This window comes from Dendrobium catenatum, unplaced genomic scaffold (assembly GCF_001605985.2).
Source record: "Dendrobium catenatum unplaced genomic scaffold, ASM160598v2 fragScaff_scaffold_1608, whole genome shotgun sequence".
Lineage (NCBI taxonomy): Eukaryota > Viridiplantae > Streptophyta > Magnoliopsida > Asparagales > Orchidaceae > Dendrobium > Dendrobium catenatum.
Genome location: NW_021320070.1, coordinates 5,255,534 through 5,274,530, shown reverse-complemented (window position 1 = coordinate 5,274,530; position 18,997 = coordinate 5,255,534). Strand labels below are relative to the sequence as shown.

General features: G+C 35.9%; 1 protein-coding gene across 1 annotated transcript; it reads right to left on the bottom strand.

The window, feature by feature from the left end:
* Positions 1 to 3,619: 3,619 nt before the first annotated feature.
* Positions 3,620 to 10,790, bottom strand: LOC110105929 (probable purple acid phosphatase 20). The gene is made up of 4 exons (XM_028700973.1): positions 10,540 to 10,790; positions 7,230 to 7,524; positions 4,886 to 5,547; positions 3,620 to 3,966 (listed from the first exon to the last, which is right to left on the bottom strand). The coding sequence occupies exons 1-4, from the start codon at positions 10,708 to 10,710 to the stop codon at positions 3,718 to 3,720; spliced, it is 1,377 nt and encodes a 458-aa protein (XP_028556806.1). The 5' UTR covers positions 10,711 to 10,790; the 3' UTR covers positions 3,620 to 3,717.
* Between the last annotated feature and the right edge of the window lie 8,207 nt (positions 10,791 to 18,997).

Genomic DNA, 18,997 nt, shown 5'->3' with positions numbered 1-18,997 from the left:
TACGGTTCTTCTGACCTTCGTCACCAGACTATGGTCCTTCTGACCAAACGAACAATCTCAAAAGCAGAACTCTTAAACAATTTAAAATTATATTACGTGTACATAAATTTGATAGGCAATTATGTCTTTTATAATAAAATCTCAAAAGCAGAACTCTTAAACAAACAATTTAAAATTACTTTCAAGTATTCATAAGCACTTTTAAAAATATTATTCAAACATATCTCATTACTGAAACTCCATTTTATTGAACGGCTTTTTCTCAACCTCTTTTTTTAAAACTCGTTTTTATGTAAGCATAAACCGAATCAATCGAAGCCTAAATTTAATAAATTAAGATCTAAAAAGTTGTATTTATGTTTAATTTATTATGAAGTTATATTCAAATAAGCAAATGATAATTATTGATTTATTTTTTATTACATGGAAAAAATTATTGTTTTGTTAATAAATAAGCAGAATTCAAATAATTCTCAAGAGTACCAGATTTCTATTAAGAATAATTTTATGGTCCGTATTACATTAAGGGGCTCTAACAGCGTTACATTAATAGGGAATTTTTTTAAGTAATATTTTTAGAATTGTAAGGGGCTTTTTAGATTCTTTTATAACTTTTCCAACTTTGAATGAGAGATATTGGGGGAATGTTTAATAGTGGTTTATAGTAAAGAAGATGAATTGGAGTAATCAACATAGCTAAATTAGTCATTTGACTTAACCAAGTGTTAGACAATCCTCCTAATTCAAAATTTTAAATCAATACTCGTATTAAGGTCCTTTTGAGTCGGGCTAGAATTCAATGGGCTAACACTAGAACAATCAATAATCAAGGACGAAGTCTTTGAATCCTAAATTGCTAGTACTCCTCGACACATAAACTAGGAGTAACAAATTTTTCCTTCTAAAACTTAATCCATCATCCCTTGAATGAATTTATAAAAAATAACCAATTTCATTATTATTTTATTTTTTTGTGTAGTTAAAATACTTTGTTCTTTATAGGCCTCAGCGAGAATTCGTCTCCAAGATTTAGCTCTTTCAAAATAAGCAATATGCTTTTCATTTTTATGAATGACTTCAATTACCAACCTACAATCATGAAGATCTTAAGGAAATTTATCATTGAAATTGTCACATCTAAATAAGAACTTTATGTTAAAGGAGTTTGGGAACAATAAAACAAAGAAGGTAAGTAAAAAATCCAAAAACATAAAGAAATGCATTAGTAGGGCTACAAACGAACCGAGCCGAGCCGAGTATGTGAGTGTTCATGTTTGTGTTCATTTAATATCAGCTTGTTCAAGTTTGGTTCATGTTTGTTCGAGCTTTATTGTTTGTGTTCATGTTTGGTTCATTTAAATTAATGAGTGTTCATGTTCGGTTCATGTTCAGTTCATGTTCGTTTGTTTAGTGTTTATCGAGCTTGTTCGCGAACATATTTAACAAATTTTTTTTTAACTATCAAACAAATACGTTTATGAACATATTTATGAACAAACACATTTATAATAAAAGCAATTGTCTATATAACAAAGGTAATGATTATTTATATTTATTAATTCTATAGTCAAATATTAATTATTTTTATCGAGCTTATTCACAAGTTCAAAATCGAACACGAATCGAGCTTCTTATCGAGCTTAATGTCGAGCTTGTTCACGAACTTCAAATGATGTTGTTCGCGAACATAAATGAGCCGAACGCATTAGTGTTCAAGTTTGTTTATTTAAGAATCGAGTATTTAAAATATTGTTCAAGTTTGTTTGTTTAGTTATTAAACGATCACAAACGAGCTTTAATCGAACCGAACAACGAGTAGCTCGTCGAACGTTTGGTTAACTTGCAGCCCTATGCATTAGTAATAGCCAACCTAATTTATAGGTAAAGAATGTGAAGAAATCTTATGCTAGTTGACTTCATTTTGAAGAATGATTATACAACAAAGTTTTATTTCATATATATATAAATAAGGTCAAGGAGAAGTAAGATCTAAACTTATCTCATAATTAAACACAAATAATAAATAAGTTTTTATTTAATTGAATATAAAATTTTTATTATACTGAGTCAAAAGAAAATAAAATATAATAGTAAAGTCGAAAGGGAGAAGTAGGGGTATGACTATAAATGAATCAAATTGACAATTGAGAGCTTGCTTGAGCTCAAGCACCTGGCTAAAACAATGTTTATGGTCGACCTCGAGTTCAAAGTGTTCAAGTTTATATAGGTGAATAGGGTATATCTTATGTACACATGTCAGCGACTGATTGATTATAACAATCAGCTATATGTAAGGGGCTAAGCTGCTATCCTAATAGTTTTATTTGAAGTCATGGTTGTTTGAGCTTGACTTAGTTTGATTTGTTTAAAATAAACGAGCAATTTGGCCCAATCAATGAGCAGTAATATTTAACAACTTGTTTGATCAAATGAGCCTTTTTGAGCCTATTAATGAGCAACACTGATGAGTAGGATAATAGTTAATTGAATAAGTTTGATCAAACTTATTATTGAGCAATCTATCAAGCTTAAAAATGAGATTTACTAAGTAAATAAGTACTTTAGCTAGAATAACAAATAGCTTGTGTTCGTAAATAACATATATCAAATATAAAAGAACAAGATCATCACGAGATACATATTAAATAAATTTATATTTGAATCTTAAATGAACATATTATCTAGTCTTAAATATGCACGCTAATGAGACTTAATTGAACTTCTATAACAAAATTATTCACAAGAGTTAAATGATATTATTTAAGATCGAAAATTAATTAAGAACCAAGTTGGTAAAGCTACAAAAGTAAGCAAAATTAATTTTAAAGAGTTAAATGATATTATTTAAGATAAAAAATTAATCGAGACCAAGTTGGTAAGGCTACAAAAGTAAGCAAAATTAATTTTAAAGAGTTAAATGATATTATTTAAGATCAAAAATTAATTGAGAACCAAGTTGGTAAAGCTACAAAAATAACCAAATTAATTTGATTAGTTAATTAAAAAATTATAAGCGAGTTCTAATCGAACTAAGTCACAAGTAACATGTATATCATATGGTTTCATTCAATGCTCTATGTAGAAGCATCTATAAAGTCCATGTAACAGCTCAAATTCTTTACAATCAAAATATTATCCACTTTGGCCTAACAGTATAAAAAATTTGTCATATTTGTGGAACTTGCTAGGATGTTATATATCTCAGAATTTCTTCGAGATGAGCACTCTAAATTGAAGAGTTTCTTAATGGAATTCCAACCATTACACCAAAAGGCATCTTATGTTTAAGAGTTTAGTTTCTTTTTACTTAATGGTTCAACATGAGCAACATTTGAAAAAGGGATGGCCAAGCAGAAAGAGAGGAAAAATAGAAAAAAAATGACACTAAGAGCTGGAAGCAAAAAAGAGGCAACTAAGCTAAGAACAAGTCATTGCCATTTGAACCAAAATTTGATGAAATTAGGGTATAATCACTATAATTGTATGGCTAACAATCCTACTTAATTACACAATTTTTACAACAAAATCGAAAAAAAAAAATCTCAACTAATCTCTCAAAAAACAATCATAACATTTAGTTGTTTATAACAATAGCCCACTTATAAAATAATCACAAATAAATAAATAATATTTTTACTTTTTTTTTTATTGCACTCAATCATTTCATAAAGCTACAAATAATAACTTGTTTCACAAACCTCATCATCATTTTCCTTACTACAAGATGAGGCAAGAACATGTATAGTCCTCATCGCTATCTATCCCCTTATCATCCACAAAAGAGCCTCCTTTCCAACGAAGAAGCTCATTCCTCGCTTCATTTATTTCTGCTTCTTGCAAGCCGAATTGGCTGCGAGGCTTGTGATCCAGACGCTGTCGGCGACGACCGGCTCGTCGTCGTCGTTGCGGTGCCAGGTCCACAGAGCATGCGTGGAGTTGACGACGTCGAGCTGGCCATGGCCGAGGCTAGGCCCCGTGGTTTTTCCCCCTTTTTCAGGGGTTTTCCACGTAAAAATCTTGGTGTCTCATAAATGCTAGACCCTCTCTCCTTATCTGATTGCGCGCCGGATTTTCGTACAACGCTAAGACGTTAAATCTTATATTTCTCTACCGCCGCGAATACTCCTGGACGCAACAATTTGTAATAAAAATATATTTTCAATAATAAAAATTTAAGATATTTATGAATAGTTAGCAAAACAAATGAAAAAAAAAATCTCAATATTTTGACTTTTGAGACGACCAATATCCATTATGTCTTGGCCCATTTATTTTTCAAAAAGTTAGATGAAGATAAAACATTGTTAATAAAACAAATGCAAAAATTGAAAAAAAAAATGTTGAATACATTTGATAAAACTAAATTAAAAAATTCATAAAATGTAAATTTAGATTGATAAAATATCCTTATTGAATTTAATTAATGATATTTTTCAAGGAAAATAATTCTATCAAGATAAACAAAATGAATTCTATTAAAATTATCAAATTTATCTTGAGATTAGTAGTTATCTTCCACTAATCTTTAAGTAAATCCAACTTATTTAAAATACCTTTGAACCAACATTTTTCCCTAAAATTTTGGACCAAAAAGTTTTTTTTATAAGAATTTATTGATATAAGTTATATCTTTAATTTATTGTTATACAAATTATAAAATTAATTTTTTTTTATTTCCAAAAATTGATTTACATGCATACCACTTTATTTCATGCTATTTATATATCTAATACAAAAAACATTAATATTACATGTTTATCTTCCATAGAATAAATTTGGGTGCATGGAATGAAATATTAAAGTTTATAATATGATATGAATGATAGAAATGAATTATAGGAGTTGTATATTTGATATTAAAGTTGTATATGGATGATAGATATGTAATATTAATATTTTTGGTGTTAGATATGTAAATAACATTAAATAAAGTGATATGTATGTAAATTTTCCAAAATTTATAGACACTTACAAAGCGTTCGTAGGCATGCACGTGTCCGGCGAAAACGACGTCGACGCGGCCTTCATAAATCACCTCCTCCATCGTCTTCCTCATCCCCTCCCCCTCGCCCTGATGCGCCTCATTCGTATTATACCACGGCGCGTGCAGCACCCCAATCACCCACGCCGTCCTCTCCCTATCCACCTTCTCCAAATCCCCCTTCAGCCACCCATACTGCTCCGAACCGACCTCAAAGTCGGCGTAAGAGCCGAGCATGACGACGTGGACCTGACCGCCGGCGGCGTCGAAAGAGTAGAAGAGATTGGACGGAGAGTCGCTTTGCTCGAAGGGCATGTGCCAGCGGGCGTTGTAGGATTTGAAGGGCTTGGGCTGGAGGAAGGGGATGGATTCGATGTCGTGGTTGCCTTGGGTGACCATCCATGGGTGGGAGGAGGCGAGCGGCTCGACGAGGCGGGCGAAGGAGTCCCAGCGGGGCTGGTAGAAGTCGGCGTAGGAGAGGTCGCCGGGGAGGAGGAGGACGTCGTGGCGAGCGTTGGAGATGTGGGTGAGGGTGGAGTTTGTCCATCCCGTTTGGCCGAGATCTCCTGCAGGTAGGAAGCACAGAATTATCATAATATAATATAAAGCAAAAGAAAATATCAACCAATAAAAGACTTTATTGCTTCAGTTTTCCAATTTTTTTTTTTATAAAAACTATACAAAGGGTCTATTTGGGCAGCTGAATTTTTGTTTTTTTTAAAGGTGAGTGTGAAGTTTGGAGAAATTATTGTCGTGGCGAGCGTTGGAGATGTGGGTGAGGGTGGAGTTTGTCCATCCCGTTTGGCCGAGATCTCCTGCAGGTAGGAAGCACAGAATTATCATAATATAATATAAAGCAAAAGAAAATATCAACCAATAAAAGACTTTATTGCTTCAGTTTTCCAATTTTTTTTTTTTTTATAAAAACTATACAAAGGATCTATTTGGGCAGCTGAATTTTTGCTTTTTTTGTGAAGGAGAGTGTGAAGTTGGAGAAATTATTCTAGTGGGAAGTTTTCGTCCGACTGTGAGTGTATATAATATTTATACACTGTGTAAAAATAAAAATAAATTTTGTATAAAATTATACACAATGTACACACTATATACACTCATAGTCTGGATAGAAGTTTCAGTTCAGACTCGGCATAAAATAATTTCTCGTGAACTTGGGGAGAGTAATTTTTTAAAAATTGTTGTGTTGCGAGCACTATAAATATATGTTTTATTTTAACGAAACAGATAATAGTTTTATTATAACTCTCGCATATTAATAGTTATGTTCGCAAAAGAACATTTTTTTCCTAGAATGTTTTTAAAAAATAACAAAAAATCAGTAGCCAAATAGAAATATTATTATGAAGTGAAAAATCAAAGTAGTCAGAAAGCTTTCCCAAACAACTCGTATGGGCCAGTTTTCATTTTTTAATAGGCTGTTTGCCAAGTTGCTATTGAGAAATTAACTTACCTACTTTAATTGCAAAAAAAATAATTTTCTATCGTAATTTTTTTAAAAATAATGAAAAAATAGTGAGAAATTAGTAGATAAGCAAAATTGTATTGTCTGAAAAATAAAGCAGAAAAAATTTTTCCCAAATAGATTGTAACAAATCAAAACTTATAAAAAATATTTAATCACCATTAGTTATTATTAATTTTTAAACATTTACAAAATAAAATAAAAGAAAATCTTATAATCAGCACTTAGTTAATTTTATAGACAATACTAAGGAAAAAAACTAAATTTATGATCATTTTATTAATGAAAAAATAGTGAGAAATTAGTAGATAAGCAAAATTGTATTGTCTGAAAAATAAAGCAGAAAAAAATTTGTCCCAAATAGATTGTAACAAATCAAAACTTATAAAAAATATTTAATCACCATTAGTTATTATTAATTTTTAAACATTTACAAAATAAAATAAAAGAAAATCTTATATTCAGCACTTAGTTAATTTTATAGGCAATAATAAAGAAAATACTAAAATTATAATAATATTTTATTAATTTGACCATATAAAGGCAAATATATATAATCAATAAATTCGTAATTAATTTTTTTATTGCGTTAGTTTAATTAATAATTAAATTTTAGATGTTAAGTAAAATAAAAAAAAATATAAACAAAATCTTCAAAAAATGCGTAGACATAAAATTAAAACTACGTGAATAATTTAAAATGATTGGAACTCAAAACAATTTAAAAGAACTCAGCAAAGTGGTATGGTAACCGTAGGTGAGATTTACCGATGACAACAAATTTGATGGGGAGCTTGGCCGGAGGCGTCTTGAAGAAGAACTCCCGCGAAGGATTGCCGCTACAGCGGTAGTAATACACGGTTCCTGGAACCAACGGACCGATCACGGCCTCGTGGATGTTGCCCGATTTATAAAGCATCGTGTACGAGTAAGACGACGTCGATCCGACACTAGACATGCCGTAATTCTCCGTCTCCGTTCCGTAATCCACCGTCGCCGGCGCATCATTCTCCGTTATCCACGTCACCCTCATCCTGTCCGGTCCCACCATCGATATATGTACCTAGTTCACCGAGAAAATAGGACAGTGGAATTGACGGGTGAGATCGCAGGATCAGATTTCTCATCAATCACAATTTACAAAGCACACATTTAAATAAAATTGATTTTTTAAAATTTTTTTGGGGAAGTTGAGGGAAACACCCAACTATTTCATTAATTGATAAAAAAATTAGTCTTATAAGACTAAAAAAAAAAAAGAAAAACCAAAATAAAAAGAGAACACTAATTGTTAAAGGCCAGAATATATGTGACAGCAGAGTAAGAGAATAAAATGTTTTAGCAATATATGCATATCTGACACACCAATAGATACTTAAGAGAGAAAAGAACACCATACATTTTTAACGTGGAAAACCCAGAATGAAAAACCACAGGGCCCGACCAAAATGAGAAAGTTCCACTAAATTTGAATGAATTACAAAGTTTGATTCGCTCTTTTTATTTGAGACGATGGAATTACAATAGATTGGAGAATCAGACGAAAGCCTAACGATGATTAACGAATGAGCGGAAGTTCGACAACGGTCGGGAAGAAACTTCGGCGGTGGTCGACGAACGGGTGGAAGTCGGGATGAACTTCAGCGGTGGTCAATGAACGGATGAAAGTCGGGAAGAACTCCGACAGTGGTCGATGAATGGGTGGAAGTCCAAAGGTAGTTGGGAGGAACTCTGACGGTAGTCGGCAAACATACGGAAGTCCAACAGTTGTCAGCGATAAGATAACTCACTGAGCTCTCTCATTCTTCTCTTCTTTTTTTCCCTCTTTTTTCTCTCCTCCATGTGAAGAATATTGGCCTATTTATAGGGTTTTAAGAGTGACATGACTTGTAATTATGAGGAAGATCAATGTTAAGATGGTAGTGGTTTGAATGGACAACCAATCTTGATCTCCTTGATCGTGGACCGTTTACTATTATTTGAATGCCTCAATGATATTGAAGTTTGGTGATCTTGGGCTTGTTGGATTCATCTCGCTGAGCCGATCGATTCGACTATAAGTACGTCATGTTTAGAATTCGTTTGTAATCCAAATTATAGTTTGAACCTTCCAAAAGTGCTTTGAACCCTTGATTTTGGCACATTTGGGCTTGTATTGGACTAATTTTGGTGTTGTTGTGTTCGTCTTTTCAAGACATTCAGTTCGACTATAAGTTTGCTGAAATTAGAGCTTTGATGATCCCAAATTTAAATTTGTAACCTTTCAACTCAATTTTGTTTCGAGATTCATGATGAATCATGATTATTTTTGGTGACATATCAATAATAATAATGGGGCTCGTATTAAAATCGGGTTTAACATCTATGATGCATGTCATGTTTAGAAATTGTTTGTAATCCAATTTATAGTTTAAACCTTCCAAAACTGCTTTGAACCCTTGATTTGGGCTCATTTGAGATCAAATTGTATTGATCTTGGTGTCGTTGGGTTCGTCTTTTCGAGGCATTCAGTTCGACTATAAGTTTGTTCAAATCAGAGTTTGGATGATCCCATATTTAATTTTGGAAGCTTTCAACTCTTTTTTTTTTCAAGATTCATGCTTGATCAATGCGACATCTATTGGTTCACATCAGTCTATTGCTCGCATTTTAGTTGAATAGGATGTGTCCAAATAGTATCCAGACAAAATTTGGATTGGTCCGGATAGCTCTGGTTATGTTCAATCTGTGATCTTTGAAGATTTTTCGAACTATTGTTCGCATTATCTTGCTCTAGGTCATTCTATGGCGGGGTGTATGATTCTTCATCCTAATCTTGAATCTGTTGCTTTGATTAATCCTTCTGTTTTGGCGGAGGTGGCTGTTCATGGGGTTTTGCCAATTATTTCTGTGGCAGGTTTGGAGGGGGCGGACACTGTTGCCTAGGCTGCTATTTCTTCGCCTGCTAGGATTGAATTGCTTGTGCCTTCTAATGTGGCTTTATCCCATGATCATGTAGTGAATGGTGTTACGCCTGTTATGGGTGTCCCTCGTGTTTCTGCTGATTTTGTTGCTCATGTTCTAGTTGAGATTGGTGTGGAGCGTGAGGAGGCTAGTCTAGTTAATTTTGTCTAGTTAGACTCTGTTGAGGGTTTGGCAGAGGCCCTATTGCTCATTTTTCTCGGTTGTGTTTGAGTGAGCCAGGTGATGTGAAATGTGGCCTTAATTCGAAACCTACAGTTTCATGTGCGGGTAGGTCTGCTTGATCAAGACTATTTTTGGCGACTTATCAATAATAATAATGGGGCACCAAATGGAGAGTTAACGTCTTAATTTTATACGAAGATCTAACACGTATAATAAAAAAAAGGGTAAAATAATCATAAGAGACAAGATTTTTATTTTTAAGAGTGCGTCAAACCCATACAATAGTGTTAGGAGCACCAACAACAAGCTATCGTGGCATGCTTTTTTAGGGGTGTCAATTTATTACATGATCTGAAAATCCGACTTGAACCCGACCAGAACCAAACTCGAAAAATTCAGTTTAGAGTTGATCCGTTTAACAAACGAGTCGGATTAGGGTTCTAATTCCCGACCCATTTGAAAAATTGGGTCAAATTCGAATCAACCTGCAAATCCAGAAATGACCAGCATCCCACACACTCGCACCTTCCCCCTACACCACGAAAAAAGCTAAAATGATCGTATAAGCTCTATGGTTGTAATCATCCATAGATCGATTAGAAATCATCATTCCACGTTTTGTCCCAATAATAATAATAATAAACTTACAATTAACAATTAATAGTATCCACACAAAATCCTTCGGCGGTCACCCAATTAAAATTATAAGTGCAAGCAACAATGTGAACACAGAGAAGCAGCGCAATAACTATCATTTTCTTCTCACAAAGTCTCATTCGGACAGTATATTCGGATATTCCGAACTTAATCCTAATATCATTGTAAGGGTTTTTTTACTATAATTAAATTATATACTTAGAAAAGAAGAAAAAAAAATCCAGCGAAATTAACGGTAGCAATCGCCTGTTAAAAAGATACTCCTTAATAAACACAAGAAAAGAAGTAGCCATACCTGTTGCGGAGTGTTGCCATCAGCGTCGTCCGCTACAGAAACGAAGAGCGTCTCTCTCGCCTTCGGGCGGTTGTAGCCGGAGGCAGCGCCGCCGCCGGAGCACCCCACTGCCACCGCGAGGAACAGAAGAAGAAAAAGACGACAAGGACGAAGAAACGGAAGTGAAGCCATAGCCTTCGAAGCGTTTCAATAGAAGTTATTTATACTTGAAAGCAAAGACTGCAGAAAAAGAGCAGAGGGAAACTCTATATTCACGGTTCACAATCAGGATGAAACGGTTCATCGGTCCGTTACGTGTATATGGAGCGGGACACGTGTTTCACAAAGCGGCGGGTTCACACGTGTGAAACTTAACACAGCTCTTGAGATGAAAACAGTTGATCTCGCTGGACGGATCTCTGCCGTTAATATTTTTTGATCATATAAAGTGACTCAACTCCAATTAGGAAAAATTAAGTCGGCCAATTTACTAATTGATCTCTGAAAATATATTTGTTTCGATATTCAGAGAATAATAGATAATTGCACATTTTAAATCTTTTTTCCCTTAATAAATGATGCATTTTAACTATTTTATTTTCCGTCAATAAATATATTTGTTCAAATTTCTAAGAATTTTTTTTTTTTTCTGTTCACCCTGAAAATTATATATGCCCCAATCTTATTATATTGACCGACAAAAAAAAGTTGATTTCGCCAGTCAGGATATCTATATGTAAATTTTATTAGGATCCTTTAGATGATCATTAAAGGCCTGAATATTTAATAATTATATTATTATTAAACAAATAATTTTTTTGGGGCAGCAGCCCATATATTGAAGAAAAAAACTATTACAAGTAAAAGAAAAAAAAAACTATAGTCTAGATTCTCAACAACAAAAAGAGAATCAAAGACTCAAAATAAAGAAAAGAAATACAATCACCTGAAGGTCAAAAAACAGCAGATGAACTTAGCCAAGGCTAAGTCGGACTCAGGTGCTCTGTGCAAAAAAATTCTTAGAATGGTCAGCACAAGAGCAATGCCCCTGGTTGCCAGGGTAGACCATCCGAGGGGCTGCTGTAAACAACAATCATCATCGTCCATTGATACCAGCCCACCAACAAATTCAATTGATATCTTTCCATCTCAAACTTTTCTTGTCAACCACATATCTGATTTTTGCAATAACTGTAGCAGAACAGTCATAATTCCCCCAAAAATACGATCATTGCAAGCCCTCCAAATGAAATAAATAGTAGCACACGCAGTTAACAGTTTGAGATTAATACGATTTTTACCAAAGCCCTGATCAAACACACTATCAAAAGCCTGAAAAAGATAGGGTTTCATTAGCCTGCTACTAAGCCAAGGCAAGAAATACAGGATAATCTTGAAAGTGAAACTGCGTTCAAAGAAAAGGTGCCCTGTGCTATCTTGCTCGGTATGACAGAAACAACAAGAATTAGCAACCATAATACCACGCATATTCAAATTCTCAGCAGTCTTAAGCCCATTTTTAAAAGCCAACCACGCATAAGCAGAGTACCTCAAAGAACATTTTTTGTGCCAGATCAGCTTATGCCACTGAACGGTGGGGTGATTGGCAAAAAATTGCAGTTTGTAAGTCTTGACTGAGGGGTTAGAATTACCCAGCCAGTTATGACAATCCTCATTCTCATAAATCTCAACAGCATGAATCTTAGAAATAATATCATTCCCAAAAGCAACAGGAACAGCCCAAATACCATCCTCGATAATCTTATACACCGCCCAGTTGGAGTAATTGCTAAGCCGAGAAGGATCCAGATTGCTGCTATCGAACCAATTAGCAATAGAATAACCATTGATCCAGGGGTCCCAAAGTAGGGAAAGAATGCTATTGGAACCCACATTCAAAGAAATACAATGCTTAACTTTAAGTGCAGTGTCATGTAAAAATTTCCAATAGGGAGAAGTGGGGAAAGGTTTCCAGAGAGAGAGGTAGTTAGACCTCCACCAGGAAAAAAGGAGGTTGTTAGAGTGTAAAAACCTCCAAATAATAGCACAGCCAAAAGAATGATACAAAGTATTAATAGATTGAATGCCCAGACCACCATTCTGTATAGGAATACAAGTGTCCTTCCAAGCTATAATGTGAAGCTTCCTTAATTCAGTGTTGCCAAAATACAAAAATCTGGAACATAAATGGTTAATAATCTTACAGCAGCCTTTAGGAATTATCGAACCCCGAATCCAATAAGCTATGGTATTGCTAATAATGAATTTAAGTAATTGAATTCTCCCAGCAAAGGATAAGGTTTTAGCGGTCCAGCCATTCAACTGAGTCGCAATTTTCTGGATAAGAGGATTGAAATCCCTGATTCTAAGCTTTCTATGAAAGATGGGAAGACCAAGGTAAGTGACAGGGGAGGTGGATTGTTTAATTTGAAGGATGTCAGTAATGGCTGGAGCTTGCAGGCTATCTTTGGAGAATAGGATAATGCTTTTAAGAGGGTTAATACAAAGCCCCGTGGAGTCACCAAAATTCTTAAAAACCTTGTTAAGAGTGGTAGCATTCTCAGCAGTAGCCAAACCAAACACCAAGAGATCATCCGCAAACAACATATGAGATACCATACAATTACCAGAAGAAACAGCAGTAAAGGTAGAGTTAGAGATGACCTCTTCAATGGAATTGGAGAGAGCATCCATCACAATACTGAACAAGTAAGGAGACAGCGGACAGCCTTGTCTGAGACCAGACCTGGACTGAAAATAACCCTCAAGAGAACCGTTAATACTAACAGAAAAATATACCTCAGAGGTGCAAGCTTTGTTCCATTCCACAAAAATGTCAGGAAACCCCTTCTCAGACAGCCTTTTATAAAGAAATTCTCTCTATACCGTGTCGAAAGCCTTGGTGATATCGAATTTAGCATAGAAGAGCTTCTCATTGTTTTTATGATTGAATTTGCCCAAAATCTCAGAGGCAAGAATGATGTTATCAGAAATCATTATCTTTTTAATAAAACCACTTTGACTATGATGGATGATAGAATGCATATCAGATTTCATCCTATTAGCAATGATTTTTGCAATAATTTTATAAATAACATTGCAAAGAGAAATGAGCCTAAAATCCTTGACAGTGTTGGCATGCGGCAGTTTTGGGATAAGCGCAATGGCAGTGGATTTGATTTGCTTAGGCATATGACAAGAGGTAAAGAAATAACAAACAACCTTACAAACTTGATGCTTAAGAGAAAATGATACTTGACAGTGTTAGCATGCGGCAGTTTTGGGATAAGCGCAATGGCAATGGATTTGATTGGATGGCCCAGGTAGCTCTGTAAAATTCAAACGTAAAACCATCAGGATCAGGGGCCGAATTCTTCTTCCCAGAGAAAATGATACTTCTAATTTCTTCTTCAGTAACAGGAGATGTAAGGGAAGAAATAAGGTGATTAGGAATAACATTTCCAATGGGGGTATGGTGTAGGTGAGAAATGGTTCTAGTGGGATTGAAGAGCTTAGAGAAATGGTTAATAAATTCAAGAGAAATATCCTGATGCTCAGTGAGGGTACCACGATCAGTAGAGAGCTCTTTAATATGGGCATGGTTCTTATTAGCGTTGATCTTAGAGTATAAGAACTTAAGATCATCCTCCCCTTGAGTAAGCCAATTAACCTTTGCTCGTTGGGTCATCCAATCAAAAAGAGTGGTTTGGTGAAGAAGAAGATTGGAGTTGATATTCTTCAATTTGTCATTAAGAGACGAATCAAGAGGGCTGTTTTGAATTTGCCTAACAGTAGTGTTTTGGAGCTCAGATAGAGCCTCAATATCCCTTTCAATGTTATTAGCGTTGGACCAGTATTTATGCTTGAGCTTGTTCTAGAGGGATTTCAACTTGTAGGTAAAATCACTGTGAGGACTGCTAACATTGGGCTGAGAAAAGATATCTAACAGACAGTTCCAGAAATCAGGTATACAAGTGCAATAGTTTTTGAACATATATCTATGACCTCTAGTAGCAATCACAGAATTCAAAAGCAACAGTGGAGAATGATCAGAGCAGCCGGGATCTCCAACCAAATAATAAGAATTAGGGAAGATAGAAAGCCATACATCATTGACAAGAACCCTATCCAGCTTGATATGGATGGGGTTGTTGCTTTGCTGATTAAACCAAGTGTAGAAGTTCCCCACAGACGAGAGGTCAAAGAGGCCAGCATTGAAAATCATATTATTGATATCACCCAGACAGTTGTTGGTAAGGGGGGTTCCCCCAGCTTTTTCATTGGTGAAACGGCAACAGTTAAAATCCCCAATAACGGCCCAAGGGATATTGGTGGAGTTAGCAATGGTCATAAGATCCTTCCAAAGCGTTTGTCTTTCAAGCTGAGAATTGCTGGCATAGACAGCTGTTATGGCAACACAGCAGGTCGAATTAAGCTCAATAAAACCATGGACAAGTTGACTGGTGGTAAGGTGGGGGGTGAAATTGATGTTGTTAGAGTTCCATTTGACCCAAATGCGACCCGGGTTGGAGTGCTGGAAGTTATCACCGGAGTTTTCCATAGAGAAAATTCTATGATGTCTTTGGTACCAAGGGTTAATGAGGTTGGGAAGAGTGGTTTTGGCTTCAAGGATAAAAAGGAGGTCAATACTATGGCTTTGAACAAAATTTTTACAGCTGAGAACCTTAGCAGGGTTATTAAACCCACAAATGCTCCAAGCCGCAAGATTAGGAGGTTTTACTGACATTTGGAATTGGATGGTTTTTGGCATTTTTGCCACGGGTCTGTTTATGATTTTGTTGGGTAGATTGCTGTGTTTTTGTGGAGTTGAAGCTAGAGGAAGGTTGGTCCAGATTGGTTGGAATTGGAGGTTGGTGATTTCTGGGGGAGGTGTGAGGTGGGCTGTTGATGTTTTGGTTAGCCAAAATAACTTCAGAGGAAGGCAGTTGTGTTTGGTTTTGGATTGGTTGGACCGGGTCATTGTCCGCAAGAACAATAAATTTGTTCTTAGAAGTAGAAATGGGAGGGTTTTCAAATCTAGTGATAATCTGTTCTGGGAATGAAACAGGATCATCAGACTGTGAGTTTAAATTTGGAATTATAGGCTCTGAAGGAATATTGTGTAGAAGAGGAGGGAGATGGGATTGCTGTTGGATATCTGGCTTAGCCATTGCAGGAGGTTTTGATATAAGAAGCCGTGGCGGTGGCGTGAGTCTGGGTTTACGACTGCTGCTTCTACCCCTAGGTTTGGTAGCTGCAGGAGGTCGTATAATCGGGTCTTTAGGACAGAGGGTTGGAGGATGCATAATGGATCCACATTGGGAGCAACTTTTAGGTTTCTAGTCATATTGCACACGCAAGGGAAATGTTTTGTCTTCTACAAAATAGAATATTTCCTCAGGTAACGGAGAAGAACTGGTAACTTGTACGCAAATTCTGGCGAAAGTAAGTCGGGTTTTGACTGCAGTAAGGGCATCTACAGCAAGGGGTATACCGACACAACTCGCAAGTTTGGAAATACCTTCGGGTGTCCAGAGTGAAAGGGGCAGATTCCAGATTTTGATCCACAGCGGTATGGACATAAACTCTTCACGTTTCGGGACGAAATCAGGCGTCCATTTTTTAAGGATGAACGGTTTTCCGAAGAAAAACCAAGGACCTCCGCTCCAAGCGAGCTCATAATCCTCTAAAGCAGAACACTTTAGGAGAAAAAATCCATCATCCATGGTAAGTAACGAGAAGTCACCTTTGAGCTTCCAGGTTCTTTTGATCGTGGACAACAGAGCTTCATCGAATGGACGCTTGCCAATGGAGTAGCCAACCAACGACAAAGACCATTTCGCAGCTCCATCAACAAATTGCTCCGAGGAGAACTTGGATGTGAGGTTTTTAGCTGGGACAAAAGAAAGGGAGTGGGAGAAGGTCGTGGAAACTTGTGGTGTAGTGGCTAAAAGGTTTTTCCAATCTAGTAGAGAAGAAGAGGGAAGGGGGAGGGAGCCTGAGGAGGAGGCGAGAGGCGGGAAGTCGGCCATGGGGGAAGGCCCCCAGCGGGCGGCAGGAGCACAAACCTAGGGCGCTAAAAACCCTAGCAGAGCAGAACGAGGCGCCGTCTCAAGCTGCTTTTTTTTTTCTTCTTGATCGTTTTGAACAGGAACATATATAAATAGCGTATATGTTTCTGAAGTTAAAACAAATAAATTATTCATGTCCTTATAAAAGTTATCATGACTATAACAATTGTCAAGTCATCTATTCCAAGCCAAGTGGCCATGGCTCAATATTAAAGGCAAATTATTATGTTGTGTCACATCATTCAGTACACAATGAGACACAGTACCGGTACATAACAAAATAGTAATGTGGCGTGTCTTGATTGGACTCCGAACGGCATCCAGTGGCCACACGTAATAGTTTCTCCAAATTAATGACTAGTTATTTTGTAACTCAATCTTATAACTTTATCTGACTCTACCTATGGCTAAGATCAATTTGAAAAAATATGATGAATTTATTTCCCATAATTGAATAAAATGAAGTTAAAAAAAAAATGAATAGATTAAAAAATGAATACCAAATCGCATTTCTCAAAATTTGATCAATAATCAAAGAGCAGAATTGCATCTTTGTATATTAGCAATTTTCGCATTGCGATAGCCCTTTTTTATGGTAATGCCACTACAAGCACGGGACAACTTGAGTTTGAATCCATTGCATACTCATATTAATAACTTTTGCATGTTAAACCCCTTGACTAGAAAAACTTTTGTCACTCAAAAATACTCATGAAGTATAAAGGCTTCATTTTGGATAGATTTCTTACTACTTTTTAAAACAGCTTTTTAATGCAAAAGTTTTTAGTTAAATAAATTTTTGAACAAAAAAATAACTTTAAAAAACATAAGAATGTCGTCTCAATTGAACCCTAAATTTTTCTTAACATACCTCTTGTATAATTCCCGATGAGCATTTATTGAAAAATGCCATAATACCTAGTTAGTGTAGCTGGTTATATAGTGCACCACTAGTTATCATGCTGAACATTGAACAAAGGATTGTTCATTCAAACTTTCAACAATGAATTGTCTTCTTCACTATTAAAAAATTCTAGCTTTACTTTTTTTTTTTTTTTTGGGAAATTTTGGGCCATAGCCATATATTATGTGAAAATATAAAAGGTTACAGCAAATAGAAAACCCTCAAAAAGAAGGAATATCAGAAAAAATTACAAGGGAATCAAAACCCCAAAATAAAGAGGCCAAAATAAAAGACGGACTCAGATTATCAGGAACTAACAACATAAACATAGAGCTTGACATTTGATCACGGAGACCAAAACAATCCATATAACCACCCTTCCCTGGTTGCCCGATACCACCAGCAGGACAGATAGATCGAAAATGACAGCAACAGAATAAGAGCAAACCACCTTAGACCCCCCAAAGGAAAAAATCTTGGCTGCCGGAAATCACGAGAACATAAAAATCAGCAGATAGAGTAGCCGAATCCTGGCTGCCAGAAATCACGAAGAAAATCAGGCAGTCCAAGAGAAGAGACCAAACAAAAGCACCAGAATGTTAGTTCCATTCATCATCGTCCGGGCACATGACGCAGCAAACCTCGCAAAAATAAAAAACTGAGCAGGCAAGACAAAAATTAACCAAAACTCAGCCACCGTTGAAGCAAGAAGGGAAAGTAGAATGAAGAAGATCCAAATTTCTCCATGAAAGAGTCTTGGAGCAAATGGCAATATTAATTCTCGAAGTAATGCTCCTAATAGTATCCTCTTTACCAGCATACCGCCTGCCATTTCTAGAACGCCATAAGTGATAAACAACACAGGCAACCAAAAAGAACCCAAAATTCCACTCAGCAGCATTACAGTGAGACTGCTCATCAAGAAAGTGAAACACTTGAAGCATGGTAGGTCTAAGTAGAAAGCTCCGGAGGGAAGGGAGCAGCAACACAAGCACCTTAAAACTAAACTCACATTGAAAGAAAAGGTGTGCAATGCTTTCATCCCCACAGTGACAAAACTGGCACAAAGGGTTAATCATAATATTTCTTTTGACAAGCACATCTACGATTTTTAGACCCCCCACCATGGCAAGCCAAACAAAAGAAGAGAAACACAGAGCAGAGTGTTTGTGCCATAAAACCTTATCAAGGTTGTTAAAATAAAGCATAGAAAAAGTTATGAAGCAGGGCTTATCCGAACCCTTCCAGGAGATAGAGCTAGGGGGATTGTCCACTATCTGAATAGCATGAATCATGGTTTGAAGCTGTAAATCAAATTGTAAAGGAAAAATCCAATTACTAGCATCAAGACACTCAAGGACTTCCAACTGTGAAAGGGAATGAGGAGGAAGAATGAATTCTGCAATAGCAAAACCCTCACACCAAGGGTCCCATAAAAGAGAAAGTTTACAATTGTTTTAAGAAACATGGAAGCAAATTTTGTCCTTAATCCTACCAGCCGTGA

Excerpts from the sequence above, each read along its gene's own strand:
- LOC110105929 (XM_028700973.1), bottom strand. The coding sequence starts at position 10,710 with ATGGCTTCACTTCCGTTTCTTCGTCCTTGTCGTCTTTTTCTTCTTCTG. Across the intron at positions 5,548-7,229 it reads CATCAAATTTGTTGTCATCG|GAGATCTCGGCCAAACGGGA; the intron begins GTAAATCTCACC and ends TCCTACCTGCAG. Across the intron at positions 3,967-4,885 it reads ACACCAAAAATATTAATATT|CCTCGGCCATGGCCAGCTCG; the intron begins ACATATCTATCA and ends CACGGGGCCTAG.